Genomic DNA, 15,409 nt, shown 5'->3' on the forward strand with positions numbered 1-15,409 from the left:
TGAACATTGAGAGGAAAATATGTTCAAATACATGCATTTTAACAATATGAATTTCCGCTCAGACTTCCTTTTTTTAAAAAATGTAGTGGGACAGAAGACTTATCCTGAGCACATATGAAAAGAAGTGATATAGACAGAAAGTAGATTGACCCATTCACCAAGCAAGGCATAAAAATGGAATCTACACTATGAAACAACAATCAGTGTTATACATACATTTGCAAACTGAAGGTTTCAATATGGATGCCATGTGCAAAAACACACATCAGTTTTTGTGGTGTTTTCAGTGAGGAAATCAAGTACCCATTCATAGAAGTTAGTTGGCAAAGCCAGAATATCCAACATACTTTCTGGAATTTTCATCATCACAGAGACTGTGGGGAGGCAAAGCCAAAGATTGTGTAAAAATAAAAGGACAGCTTTTCTGTACATATATTTAATGAAGAGTTGTTAAGTTTGTATTCAGAATAAATGTGGTCACCACCATTATCTATATCACCTGGTTGGCTTGGATTATATTAGACTTTGATATGGAAATCTCTTTCCAACAGAAGCAACTAAGAACATTTCCAGATTGTCGCTTATTTGTGAGAGAAATCCGCTTCATTTTTTCTTTCTTTTTCACTTTTTCTTTTTGCAGTAATAACAGTGACAGGAAAAGGCACTAAAAAGCGTGGGAGACCAGTTCTTTCCTATGTTATATTATAACCTCCCCACAAACTTTGCACAAACAAATCAAGGTGACTACAGTAATTAATAAATAGGTCTAGAAGTAACCACACGTGCTGAAATAATACATGCCTATCTGATCCCATTCTGAAACTTATTAGATGTGCAAGAGGCCTTGCTGCTTACTAATATGTTAATTATAGTATTTAAAAGGCAGTGAGAAGAGAAACGAAGACAGAATGCAACATCTCTGAGAGAGCCAAAAAGCCACAGGAGAAAAGAGCATTCACCTCTCACGGGTGTGCTGGACAGATACAAAGATACAGAAAGAAAAGGCAGGAGGGTGTTGGAAACAATGATAGACTGGATTAAGAAGATTCCATTCCCAGTTCTGAGCTATCTAAGACAGCTCTGGTCACTTAGACGCTACCCTCCAGGGCCTCTTCCACTTCCTCTCATTGGAAGCCTGTGGCGGTTTGGGATCAGACTTTCTTCAGATGCTTTCATTGAGGTACATCTTTCTAATTAATTGATCTGCTTAATTAATTAATAAAACCCACAATGAGAATTGTGAATTGTTTTCTTCCACTGGTACCTGGAAGGAATTATCCAATGATAAATCATTTCAAGGTGTGAAATCTAAAATAAGTAGGAATGTAATGCAACAATTGCCAGATGGGGAGCTATGTTAGCCCACTTGCAGCTAAAATAACACAGAGATTTCCGGAGCCTTTAAACACTAACAACTTTATTAAGCTTATGCTGAGGGCCTCCTTGGTAGTTGCACCTGCCCTGTGGAACACCCTCCCACCAGATGTCAAGAACATAAAAACTATCTGACTTTTAGAAGACATCTGAAGGCAGCCCTGTTTAGGGAAGCTTTTCATGTGTGACGTTTTACTGTGGTTTAATACTTTGCTGGAATAATCATATAAATAGACTATTATTATTATTAATGTGTTGACGGTTTAAGATGTCAAAAGACTCTTGGCTATAAGATTGTATGCTTTGGAGGAAAAAAACTTAGTGACTTGTTTAGTCTACTGTTCAATAAAAGTACTGATAGTTTTTATTGATTTTATGTATCTTATAGTAAACTTATATGCACAATTATTATCGGTCAGTTTTCATATGATTTACTCAATAAACAAAAAATCTTCTGCTTGCCTATAACTCCAACAGTGATGATTATTTTTATTTTACAATCATAAAATGACTAGCTCAGCTCCAGTTTGCCTGTGAGCATAGTAGCAAAGGAAACCCTTAATTTTACACAGAGCCAGCCCTGGAAGGCGGGGTTTTCTGTATGACAGAGGTTTGAAAACTGGATGGTAAGTACCAATAAGGCATCAACCCATATCAGTTTATCAGTCTCTAATACTGAAACTGCTTCAACTACAAAATTCTCCAAAATCTCCAGCAAGTTGACCTAAAATCCCCAGTCAATGAACAATATGCCACTGAACCAGCATTTCCAAAGCAGTCATCAAGGAGCACAACAAGCAGTGACTTTGAGCCATGTACAAAGTGCAAAGTAATGGCAACCTTCTTTTCACTTCAGACTCAACCAAGTATCTTGTTATGAGCTGGGCGGCAGGGAGTAGGCTTTATGCAAGAGACCCTTCTAATCCCTGGATCAAGGAAGTATTAAAATATAAGGATTAAAATTCCTGGTGAGGTGATAGCCATTAAAAGGAAGTGGCTCCACACCAGTGGGAAATGTGTGAGCCTCCCTCACTGACTCTGACTGGTAGTTAGAAAGACAAAGGTGAGAGTGGGGTGATGTGAGCTAGAAGCTAGAAGCAGCAGGCTGGGAAGCCAGAGAGACAGAGTGATGCTTGATTTCTGTTTGAATACAAGACTGTGATTATGGGGGGAAGCAAGGCCCTCTTGGGGTGATAATGCTGTGAGCCCCTCCATCGTTGGCTCAAGTTGTATATATGTGTAAATAAACTATATATCCTAAAGCAGTGGGGTCAAAGAGGGCCAGATTTGATGAAGTGAAGGGCTGTGTGGGCCGACCAAAGTTGTTGACCTTATTTTAGGATTGAAGTTCTAGAGGTTTTTTTATGATTTTACCCCAAGAAATAAACTGCCACAGGGGCTGGATTAAACTGACCGGAGGGCCGGATAAAGCGCCCAAAACGGACTTTGGACATGCCTGTCCTAAAGACTCCATACATTAGGGGTCTCTAAGGGACAGGGAGATTCTGGTCATTTCTACTCAGTATGGAGGGATTTTATTTCATGTATTATAGTTTCAGATTTACAAGTATCTATCCCCTATCTATGGGACGCAGGTGGCGCTGTGGGTTACACCACAGAGCCTAGGACTTGCCGATCAGAAGGTTGGTGGTTCGAATCCCTGTGACGGGGTGAGCTCCCGTTGCTCGGTCCCTGCTCCTGCCAACCTAGCAGTTCAAAAGCACGTCAAAGTGCAGGAAGGTAAATGGCGTTTCCGTGTGCTGCTCTGGTTCGCCAGAAGCGGCTTAGTCATGCTGGCCACATGACCTGGAAGCTGTATGCCAGCTCCCTCGGCCAATAAAGCGAGATGAGCGCCGCAACCCCAGAGTTGGCCACGACTGGACCTAATGGTCAGGGGTCCCTTTAGCTTTTTATCCCCTATCTAGAGAAATATGGATGTTTTGATCTTAGATTGGGTGGTATCATTTAATATGTTTAGGCTTTGTATGCCCTGCATTTAGCTGGATACAGTATAATTTTTGTTTTGTTTTGTTACTGTTCATCTGTCTTTGTGGTTCTAAAGTAATTTGAAAACCAATTAAAAAACCTTTTAAAAAACCCCAAACAGTTCTATGTTGCTTTGGGGGGCAAAGCCCACCCACAGCAGCACACATGAAAAAAGGCTACAATTATACAAAGTACCGTAATTTTTTTAAAAAAAAAAATCCAAAATAATATATTCTACCCCAGCTCCAGTCCAGCAAACAGGACACAAACTAGTCAAGGGAAGGCTAGATAAAACAAATGGGTGTTTAATAGCCCTCCCAAACTCATAGAATCATAGAATCATAGAGTTGGAATAGACCACAAGGGCCATCGAGTCCAACCCCCTGCCAAGCAGGAAACACCATCAGAGCACTCCTGACATATGGTTGTCAAGCCTCTGCTTAAAGACCTCCAAAGAAGGAGACTCCACCACACTCCTTGGCAGCAAATTCCACTGTCGAACAGCTCTTACTGTGGACTTAAACTGTGGACTTAAGAGCTGTAACCCTCTTTCCATATTATATCTCTCTTATCTTGCAATATGCTTTCAGTGCTGCAGCACCATAAATCCAGTCAACTCACTTCTCCTTCCAGCAGTACTCTTAACTTGTCCTTCACTTTCTCAGAGGATCCCCGCCCCCTGTAACAGAGACTTCCCTTTTTTCCATGGCATGGTAAGGCATTAGTAAGATACAGGTGCTATTGTTAAGAAAGTTGTGTATGCTTAGTTATTACATGATTATTAAATGAAGAAATGTAAGTGGTTACTTTAAAATAGTAGCTTATGTTTAAAAGGGAGTGGAGAGCTCCACCCTGCCAGAAGCTGAAGAAGGGTGTAGGTCACATACTAACTTGAAATCGCCTCCTCCATATGATTGCTTCTCGCCTCCACTTTGATCCCAATGGCAGATGGCAAAGCAATATGGAAACGTTTACACTATACGGATAGGACTTCTACCTGTCGTAGTACTGTCTGGCTTCCAAGCCGTGAAAGAAGCCCTGATCAACCATGAGGAAGATTTTGTTGACCGACCGGTGACCCCTTTCCTTAGAACAACATTAAAAGGAAGGGGTAAGTTGTGGATAATAAGATGTTTTACTTGTCTTCCCCCCAGGGAACTTATAAGAGTTGGAAGATTGAGGGCAGACAAACAAAAGTACTTCACACAGTGCAAAAATTAAACTATTGAATTGAACTATTGAAGGCAAGTTGGAGAGCTGTGGAAGATGCTTAGATATGGTTGCCATATTTCACAAAGTAAAAACCAGGACACCCTGAAAGATCCCCCAAATTAGGAAGACCCCAAAATTGTTGAGCTTCGGGGGGGGGGGGGTTGGGTTTTTTTTTTATAAAAACACAAATCTTCAGTTAACTTACCAAAGATCCAGGACTAACCACCGCCTTTCCCCCTGGATGTCACTTCCACCTTTGAAATCCCAGTATGGCAGCCCTAGCTTAGACAGCTTTCAGGGAGGATAAAGCTATTCATGGCCACTAGCCACTATGGCGAAGCTCTTTCCCCACAATCAGAGGCAGTATGCATCTGAATTCCAATTGCTGGAAACAAGAGGAGGAGAACGTAGTGTTGAACTCAGGTCCTGCTTGTGAGCTTCCAGCGAGCATCTTGTTGGCCACTATGACAGGAGGATAAGCCAGCAGGCTCTTGTTACTGTAGAATGCAACCATTATGGAGCTAAATTTAGAACCTGTTATCATCAGGAGCTGCAGCATTAGACTTTTTTGCCCCCTCCAGTCCTTTTATATTCTAGCATTAAACACTTTAACTGAGCATTAGTATTAAAAATAAAGTGGGAAATGGTGTATAAAGTCAAACACTTAACAACATTTAAGTAATATTAAAAAATGTTTGAATTTAAGGGAGCTGGTACAATGAGCATGGAGGTACCCCATGTTAAGAAGTCACAATTCTAATAAATACCGGTAATCAACAAAACCCAATCTTCTATGGATTTATCTGTAACCCTTCTATAATGAATAATTACCAGTTACTTAAAAATAATAACAAAGAGCATCAACTGCTACAGCTGGACACCTTGGGTGATGACTAAGTGCCTCTTACACACCAGACAGAAGAGTACTTGAAATTAGTTCTGATACGGTGTCCTCTTTCTCTGTATGCCCAGTCAAATGAGATGCTATAATACATGGGTAGGCAAACTAAGGCCTGGGGGCTGAATCTGGCCAAATTGCCATCTAAATCCGGCCTGTGGACGGTCCAGGAATCAGCGTGTTTTTACATTAGAATATGTCCTTTTATTTAAAATGCATCTCTGGGTTATTTGTGGGGCATAGGAATTCGTTCATTATTTTTTCCCAAAATATAGTCCAATCCCCCACAAGGTCTGAGGGACAGTGGACCGCCCCCCTGCTGAAAAAGTTTGCTGACCCTTGCTATAATAGTTCCTAGTTTTACTAGACATAAGGGCAAGGAGGTAATTATAAGGCATCTTGTCTAGTTTCACTGTGGTTCTGCACCAGCCTTGCATTTCTTGCATGCATAAGCACTTAATTTGGCCTCTTCTAAGCTGGCAACCAGGGACGCAGGTGGCGCTGTGGATTAAACCACAGAGCCTAGGACTTGCCGATCAGAAGGTCGGTGGTTCAAATCACCATGACAGGGTGAGCTCCCGTTGCTCGGTCCCTGCTCCTGCCAACCTAGCAGTTCGAAAGCACATCAAAGTGCAGGTAGATAAATAGGTACCACTCCAGCGGGAAGGTAAACGGTGTTTCCGTGCGCTGCTCTGGTTCGCCAGAAGTGGCTTAGTTATGCTGGCCACATGACCTGGAAGCTGTACGCCAGCTCCCTCGGCCAATAAAGCGAGATGAGCACCGCAACCCCAGAGTCGGTCACGACTGGACCTAACGGTCAGGGGTCCCTTTACCTTTACCTTTTAAGCTGGCAACCAACCCAACAATCTTTTGGGGATGAGTATTTGTGACCAATAATTTGTCGTTTCTTGATGGCTTCAGGAATTGTATTTTCAAATGGTCACACGTGGAGGCAGCAGAGGCGGTTTGGTATAGCTACTATGCGGAAGCTGGGGCTGGGGAAGAAAGGCATGGAGCACCAAATAGAAGAGGCAGCCCATCGTCTTGTGGAGGTCTTTGCAAATTCAAAGGGTATGTGATACAAGGGTGATAATGCTGGCACATTCCAGTCTGCCGAAACCTTTATTTGATCTATCCATGTTGGGGTGGAATGTCATGCATTTTGCTTGTTTTCTTCTGGAACAAATTACTGCTGGAGATTCCAGCATCCTTCCAACCCTAATGTGAAATTTATCAGCTTGACAGTAATATGACAGTAAATGACTTCTTTTGCAGGACAGCCATTTGATCCATCAGTACCAATCACTAAGTCAATCTCCAGTGTAATATGTGCTTTGACATTTGGAAACCAGTTATCTACAGATGATGAAAACTTTAAGAGACTGCTGGAGATACTTGAAATGAGCTTACAATTTGGAGGCAGCTTTTTCCATGCTGTAAGTTCTTCCCCCCCCCCCTTCCTTATTGAGCCAGACAGATCTCCCCAACACCCTAACCCATGGCCAGTAGCACTCAGAAAATCATTTTGGTCGTGGATAGAGTGTTGGGCATAGATGGAGAAGGCCTGGCTTTAATGCCTGTTCAGTCACTCTTTCTCAGCCTAACCTTCCTCACAAGGGTTGTTGTAAGGGTTAAAGATGGGGAGTGGGTGGGAATATTCTTCCGTTTTGCAAGGTCCTCAGATCTTTTGTGACATTTCTTTTCTCTTCCCCAGTATTTTGCATAAGTTGTTCTTTTTGCAGTCATGGACAGATAGTACCGCTGATATTTAGTACTATTCTTTTCAAGTTACAAATAATCATTTGGATTTTGCTTCCCTTTAGCTTTATGAAATGTTCCCATGGCTCATGCAATATCTCCCAGGAACTCATAAAAAGATATTTTCTGCCTATGATGAGGCAATTTCCATTGTACAGAAGGAGATAGAGAAACATAGGGAGCAACATTCCCTGACTGAGCCACAGGACTACATTGATTTCTATCTACTTCAGCTTGAGAAAGTAGGTACAATATCCTCATTGTATGTGAATTCAGCTCATTGCGTGCTGAGGTCCCCCAAAACACCCCTACCCCAATAACTCACACATCACTCATAAATTTTTGTTTAAGGTTTTTGGCATAATTTTGGCCACAACTTTATTAAACATACAAATTGTGAGTGGTTGCTTAGGCATTGGTTATGACTATCTGTCCCCCCCCCCCCCGCCTTGGGGGACAGCATTGACTCCCGGATTCCAGCGAAATCCAGTGTGGAGGAACAAGATCAGGGATAACTGGAGCTGCGGCACAGACCCTCAGCTTCTCCCCGCATGCTCCCAGGGGCTTACGCTGCCCAAACCTGATTCCAGGGGTTTGGAGAATGGTAAGCCCCTGAATTCCTTTAACGGAATTCCCGTGCAGCAGCAGCATTGGAGGGGCAGGCACAGCCAATCCATACCCCTCCACCAACCAATTTAAACCAATGCCTAACCACCAACCTTACAAGTTGTGACGATTTGCTACGCAGTAGGCAAAAATCAAATGGCACACACTAATCAGCCAAATGGAAAAATTCCTACCAGGCCCCCGCACCAAGGCGGACGACCCCATGACAGGCATAGCAAGGTCAAAGCGCAAGCCCAAACAAGGGAGGGCGGGCGGGTGATCCGGTGCCCACAGCGAAAGAGAAAGCAGCTTGCTGTGAACCTTGTTTAAATAACCTCTGTTCCCACCCCCAAATTGGCAACATCAAATTTACCCCAGCAACACCAACCACCAATCCAAGCCAGGCCCCTTCAATCTATCCTGCCTGGCAACTACGGGGTGCTTTGCCTGGCCCCATCCGCAACACGTGCTCTCCTTTAGTGAGAACACGCTTTACAAAAATGCATACCCTTAGCTAAAGTAGGCAAATATGTGCAAATCTTAGTTAAAACAACACACAAAATTGCTTTATATTAGAAGAAATTGCTTCCAAGCTGTGTATACTGGGTTAGGCAAAATTGAATACAAAAATATGTACATTAAGAGAAAATTGCACAAAAATACTGAAGAATTTTCATGAACACCAAAAAGTGAAATGCTTTAAGTCTGTTGTAAAATAAATTTAATGTTTATTATTATCCTTAACAGACCCAGAATGATCCTTATACTACATATGATGAAGATAATCTGGTTGAGTGTATTCTGGATTTTTTTGGTGCAGGGACAGAGACAACTGCTTCTACTCTGAAATGGGCAATGCTCCTTATTGCAATTCATCCAGAAGTCCAAGGTAAGAGCAATGCCGGATTGAGGGCAGTGCGGGCAGTTCCCCGCACAGGGTGCCAAGGCAAGGGTGGAGAAACTGTGACACAGAGCACTTGACAACATGCACAGGACAGAAAGCAAGAGGGAAGCGGGCACCGGAATTTGTCCTTGTTTAGGGCGCCATATTACCAAAGTCTGAGCCTGGTAAGAGATCAGCAACAGCCCAAGAACTTGTCAAGAATGTATAATTTGCTGCTGAAATGGAATACACAAGATGAAACAGTAAAATCAGCTATGATCAAATGGGCACAAGACATAGGTCATGACATTATGTTTGATGATTGGGAACAGTTATGGAACACAGGTGTTAAGTTTACGGCTTGTAATGCTTTGAGAGAAAACATAATGAAAATGATCTATAGGTGGTACATGACCCCAGTCAAACTTGCAAAAATTTATCATTTGCCCAATAATAAATGTTGGAAATGTAATGAGACTGAAGGTACCTTCTATCACCTTTGGTGGACCTGCCCGAGGATTAAAGCCTACTGGGAAATGATCTATAATGAAATTAAAAAGGTCCTCAAATGGACATTCCCTAAAAAACCAGAGGCTTTTCTCCTGGGCATGGTGGGCCAATTGGTGCCAAGGAAGGACAGAACTTTTTTCATGTATGCTACTACAGCGGCAAGAATTCTTCTGGCAAAGTATTGGAAGACGCAGCAGCTACCCACTCTGGAAGAATGGCAAGCGAAGGTGATTGACTATATGGGAATGGCAGAGATGACCGGCAGAATCCGTGACCAGGGGAGTGAGACAGTGGAAGAAGATTGGAAGAAATTTAAAATATATCTCAAAAACTGTTGTAAAATCGAGGAGTGCTGAGATGTTATGGTGTTAAGAAACAGAGAATTGCAGCTGTAAATCATAAGTTTAAGAAAATTATAACGAAAATGAGTTAATTAATTAAATAGAGGGTTGCTGAGAAAGGGTAAACACAAGGATGCAGAAAAAGGGAGGTATGGGGAAGTCCGGGAAGTAAGGTGAAGGAAAATAAGTTTAAGAAATTATATATGTTTATTTGTTTGTATGTTCTGTTTTGTTTTATTGTTTGTTTTTATTACATGTTTGGAAAATTAATAAAAATTATTTTAAAAAAAAAAAGAGAGAGATCAGCAACAGCCCATCCTCATCCAGGAATGAAATGGTCTGTATTCCATCCTGAGACTTCTCTCTCAATCTGGAAAATACTTCCCTTCTATTGGCTCTGCTCAGAGCAGGAAGAAACCTCCCTTCCTCCTTTGCAATCTAGTTTCAGTCTAATTCTTCGAGCCTAGAAAGAAGGGTGAACTCACTCGTTCTTACTATTCCATCCTGAGACTTCTCTCTCAATCTGGATATTATTCAACAAAACTCCACAAAGCTCTCATACATAGATTTATTGAAGAGAATCAAAGCACATGTAGAAATATTACTCACATTCCAATAGTCTGTTGTTTAGCTCTGAATGAAGATGGTTAGAAAGCTTTATATGAAGTTCTCTTTGGAGTTTGTGGAGTTATGTAAGAACAAGTAAGTAAATATTCTTTTCCCTCAGATAAAGTCTACAAGGAGATGGAAGATGTTTTTGGTTCCTCTCACTCAATCTCCTATCAAGATCGTAAGAAACTACCTTATACCAATGCAGTGATTCATGAGATCCAGCGTGCTAAATATATATTGCTTTTTGGGCCACCTAGGCAGAGTGTGAAGGATGTAAACATACTTGGTTATCCCATTCCCAAGGTACAGACTCTGCTTTCTCTGTTTCATAGCCATTTGGGTCCACTGTGCACATTCTCTCCACATCTCTTCTCTATATATTATGTGGACTGAAGATAACATGAGCCTGGTGAAGTTGATTTATATATTAAGAGATGTATTGTTTATTTATTAAATTTATACACCATCCTCCATCCAAGGATCACAGCAGTTTACAGTGTAAAAACACAAAAATAAAATAACGTAATAGCAAACAAAACAATAACACAGCCATGCCTCCAGGTGCAATTCTGTTAAATCAGAATTGTGCAAAAATATTTTTTTAAAGAGAAAAATGAACAAGAAAACTGAGGTTTAATTTTGTAAGCTACTTGGGGATGGGGGAGGGAGGGAGAAAAATACATAGCGTGGATATTTTATGCCAGCCTCCATCCAGTGGTGTAGGCAGCAAGCAGCAGAATAGCAATGAGCCTGTGCCAACTGAGTATGCAGAAAAATTGAGTCCCAACAACCCGTTTGCGAGATAATGCCCTGCCTGGATATAGGTTGAGTCATTTGTTTCTTCCTTGCAGGGAACCTTTGTTATTCCAGATCTGCGCTCTGTTCTTTACGATCCGAAACAATGGGAGAATCCTAGAGAGTTCAATCCAAATAATTTTTTGGACAAGGATGGAAATTTTGTGGCTAGAGAAGAATTTCTGGCATTCGGAGCAGGTAAATGATTAAGTGATTCATAGCCATGTTTACCGGGTTGCTTCAATGAGGTCAAGCTTTGATCAGGAAGGTGTGATAAGGTACAAAATATAGGTGGCATTGCGGTACCAGGCACACAGCCAACAGAAATGAACTTTCATTTCATAGAATGGATGCTATGAAGCAAACACTACAAGCAGCAGTTAAAACAATTGCTCTGTGAGATACGATCCTACTCCCACATTGCAGTGCTTTTAGCCAATGAGTGAATGTGGTTGGGTATTGGAAAGAGCAGAGATCTCAGGGCAGGCAGAAAGAATAAATAACTGCTGTGTGACAGGCAGATATTCAATAGGTTCATCTTTTTCTAGTATATATTTACAAATATGGGAAAGCTTCACTTGCTGGCATTTGTCTTTTATTATCTGTGTGTGACTCATTCCTTATTACTGAGTCCTCTGTCCACCCCACCTGCAGAAGAGAATACAACTTTTCATATGGAATAAAGTGTATGCATACTTAATCCAAATTTGTGTCTTCTTCTGCAAGTACGTGGGTTGCGGGTGGCGCTGTGGTCTAAACCACAGAGCCTAGGGTTTGCCGATCAGAAGGTTGGCGGTTCAAATCCCCGTGACAGAGTGAGCTCCCATTGCTCAGTCCCAGATCCTGCCAACCTAGCAGTTAGAAAGCACATCAAAGTGCAAGTAGATAAATAGGTACCGCTCTGGCGGTAAGGTAAACAGCGTTTCTGTGTGCTGCTCTGGTTCACCAGAAGCAGCTTAGTCATGCTGGCCACATGACCCAGAAGCTGTCTGTGGACACACGCAATCTCCCTTGGCCAGTAAAGCGAGATGAGCGCCGCAACCGCAGAGTCGGTCACGACTGGACCTAACGGTCAGGGGTCCCTTTACCTGCAAGTACGTAGAGACTCTGAAACAGGTCACAGTAGCCTTCTCAACCCAAGGGAAAACATGGGGGGAAGGGTTGAGTCACATACTTCTAAGCAACCTCTGTTGCCAGTTAACTGGCAAGCTATCTATAAATTAAGGGTAACTCTAGACAGCATGTTTTGAAACCTACTGAAAACAGTAAGATGCTCAAAGACCGCCTTGAAACTTGAGAACAGTGGCAAGCCATGTAAAGAAAAGTCATAGAGCATGGCTTCAAATAAATTGTTTAGCATACATGACACTTTCAAAGCATTACTGTCAGCTGTCAAAACTCTGGGGAGAATGCAAATAATTAGCTGCTGAATCTAGGCTGTAATCCAAGAAGACTGTTAATTCTATTCTTCAGCAGCCGGAAAGAGATGAACAGGTGTCTGCCTCTTCTCCCTGCATATATCTGAGACAGGTGATTTCGTCGTCTTCTTTTTCCTGGTTAGTGAGTCAATTGATGGAGTGTGTCACACTGAGCTATCAGACTTTCATCATCAACCTCCCAGCAAAGCCTGAGAATAGTCACAGGACCTCAAACTCCAGCTCTGGTAGAAGATGGGAGGTTTCTGAAGAGGCTGTCAGCACTTTCCCATTCAATTTAAGCAAACAGCCGAAAGAGCAGTCCCCATCTATAGCTTATGCCTGCTCCATAGAGATGCTTGGTGCACAGCTTAAAGGTCTTATCTTAAAGGTGTTTCTCGATGCAAAGGTCTACAGGATGGCTCTTCTGCCAGGGGATCTCTTAGGACAAAAAAACTGGTTTGACCAGTATTTTTGACATTGCTATATTCAGCGTCTGGAAGCTTCTCTTAACACTCCAAGTATTGATTAAATTCTAACATTTACTAAACCTAGAAATTACGAGGAGGATCAGGCCCTCCATGAGGCAGAGCTTACTACAATGATCCAAAGTTTAGGGGATCCTTCTGCCCCCAAACTTAGAGCTCAGTTGATTAGAGTGTGGTGCTGATAACACCAAGGTTGCAGGTTTGGTCCCTGTATGGGTCAGCTGCATATTTCTGCATTGCAGGGGGTTGGACGAGAGGATCCTCAGGGTCCCTTCCAACTCTAGAATTCAATGATTCTATGATTTTATATATTTGAGCGAGAACAGACCAAGAAAAAGATCAACAGTGGAGAGCCTATGTATTTTTTAATAATAATAATTTAAAAGGAAACTGTACCAATTCCAGGAGGCAGAACTTACTACAATGATCCCATTTTTAATGCCATCTTTCCCAAACCAAGTTCTTCTATGACAGAGTATCCCTATACCTTACTTGGTTGTCTCTAAGGAAGAATACCTGAAGTTGAATTAGCCTCATTAGAAATAGGGGGGAATCTTATGCTCTTCCAAAATATTATGTATAGTATTACTGAATTTGTTTTCAGGATGCAGAATGTGTGGCTAGCTATACTTTTGCAACTATCTACATTTGGTGAAAGTTATTGGTGGCACTTGAATCATATGACAGTTAAAATTAGAGTTACTGCTGAAATTGGGTTTATAGCAGTGGGGTTTTCCATGAGACCACTTTTGGTGGTAGGTAGGAAACTTGGCCCACCCAGATTCCTTACTGAGATTTTAAACTAGTTGCTGAGAGTTGGATTTGGTGGAAAATGTTTTGCTCACTTCCCACTTTCTCCTTATTTCCTCTTCAGGAGCCCGTGCATGTATTGGGGAGCAGATGGCGAGAATTGAGCTGTTCATCTTTTTCACCAGCCTGCTGAGGGCATTCAGCTTCCACATACCAGAAGTGAAGAAACTCAACAAAGAGCCTGTAACAGCGTTGACAATGCATCCCCGTCCTTATAAACTCTGTGCTGTTCCCCGCAGCAGTTCATCGTAAAGCATATATTGTAAAAAATGTATATACTTCCAGCGTCTTATATCTTGCTGTAAATTTCTACATTGTTCTTGTTCTCTTCATCCAACATGCATTACAGGAAGCTGGAGTAGATCCCGTTCAACTCTGCAGTTCTCGAATTCTGTGGCTTTCCCTTGGTTAGTTGCTCAGGTGCTACTTTAATTGTGTGGTTTGTAGCTACACCTGAGTATTTAAAATACTCTTTGGGCAAGATATGGAAGGGATGCTACGAACAAATCAGCTGTTGTGCAGAGGATCAGGACAATGAAGGTATTCTTTGGAATTTAAACAACGTGAAAGGACAATGCCTGCTGTTGACTGGAATTAAGTGGAGTGGGGCAGATTCTTTTATGCTTTATTACTCTGGATAATTTGCTATGATGTGCTTGAGAACAGGGGCTCAATACTGCACAATCTAAAAAACTAGTTATAAGCTCTTTTTATTATTATCATATATGCACTAAGGGATTTCATGGGGAAGAAGCCTCCAGTTTGAGGAACTACTGAGTGAGATCCCATGGTCAGAAATACTCAAAGAGACAGGAGTCCAAGATGGATGGGAGTTTCCTAAAGGTGAAATACTGAAGGCCCAAATGCAGACAATTCCATCAAAAAAGAAAAGTGGGAGGCATCTAAAGAAACTGGTTTGGCTGCATAAGGAGCTTACAGATCAGCTGAAATTTAAGAAGGGCATGTACAGGCAACCCTCGATTTGCACAGGAGTTGTGTTCTGGGTCATCATGTGCAACAGTGGAATGCGTGTAAGCCCTGCTAAGTATAATAATTTAATTGACACTGAAATGGGGAAATTCCACTTGAGTGTACTAAGCTAGAAACAGCTCTCTCTGAGCGCCTAGATAAGTTTATCATTAACTATTGTTCTTGTCCTCTGCTACCTAACGCATGAGTGTTTAACCTTAGATCACATAAGAGGCATTGAATTACAACTTCGCCACCTTGGAAAGGTGGTGGCTGAGTCGGTTCTTATGCTCTGTGAGAGTAAGATGCACAGCCTCAGGCAAACTGGAAGCTGTAGGAAGAGAGAGGCCTCAGCTTCTAGGTCTGTTTGGAATTATCTTTTATTTCTAAGATGCTGAGCCTGTGCTGGACAGCACAATATATTATATGGAATTATTTGGTTGAATCATTTACTGCTTTTTGTTCCACAGTTAAAGTTTTGAATCAAACAGATTGGTCTAGACAGTTTTTATACATCCAGTCAATTCAAGCTGTGCAATATTAAAATCTGAAATAAGCCCACCCCATTACACCCACCCCACCCCCTTTTACTGCTACTTCCAGGTTGTGGTAAAGCACATGTGCAATGATCATTGCCTATATAAGAAATGGAAAAAATGGGAAACCACAAAGGAGGAGCATAAACAGGTAGCTAACATGCAGGGTGAATGTCAGGCAAGCTAATGCTCAGAATGAGTTGAGGTTAAAAATAA

At 41.8% G+C, this 15,409-nt stretch overlaps 1 protein-coding gene across 1 annotated transcript; it reads left to right on the plus strand.

Moving 5' to 3' along the window:
- Window positions 1-4,184: 4,184 nt before the first annotated feature.
- On the plus strand, window positions 4,185-15,111 carry LOC114598076 (cytochrome P450 2J2-like). The gene is made up of 8 exons (XM_028731736.2): window positions 4,185-4,471; window positions 6,392-6,541; window positions 6,746-6,906; window positions 7,294-7,470; window positions 8,582-8,723; window positions 10,296-10,483; window positions 11,032-11,173; window positions 13,753-15,111. The coding sequence occupies exons 1-8, from the start codon at window positions 4,309-4,311 to the stop codon at window positions 13,938-13,940; spliced, it is 1,311 nt and encodes a 436-aa protein (XP_028587569.2). The 5' UTR covers window positions 4,185-4,308; the 3' UTR covers window positions 13,941-15,111.
- The last annotated feature ends 298 nt before the right edge of the window (window positions 15,112-15,409 follow it).

Source organism: Podarcis muralis, chromosome 6, assembly GCF_964188315.1.
Source record: "Podarcis muralis chromosome 6, rPodMur119.hap1.1, whole genome shotgun sequence".
NCBI classification, from domain to species: Eukaryota; Metazoa; Chordata; class Lepidosauria; order Squamata; family Lacertidae; genus Podarcis; species Podarcis muralis.

Excerpts from the sequence above, each read along its gene's own strand:
- LOC114598076 (XM_028731736.2), top strand. The coding sequence starts at position 4,309 with ATGGCAAAGCAATATGGAAACGTTTACACTATACGGATAGGACTTCTA. Across the intron at positions 8,724-10,295 it reads AATTCATCCAGAAGTCCAAG|ATAAAGTCTACAAGGAGATG; the intron begins GTAAGAGCAATG and ends CTTTTCCCTCAG. Across the intron at positions 10,484-11,031 it reads TTGGTTATCCCATTCCCAAG|GGAACCTTTGTTATTCCAGA; the intron begins GTACAGACTCTG and ends TCTTCCTTGCAG.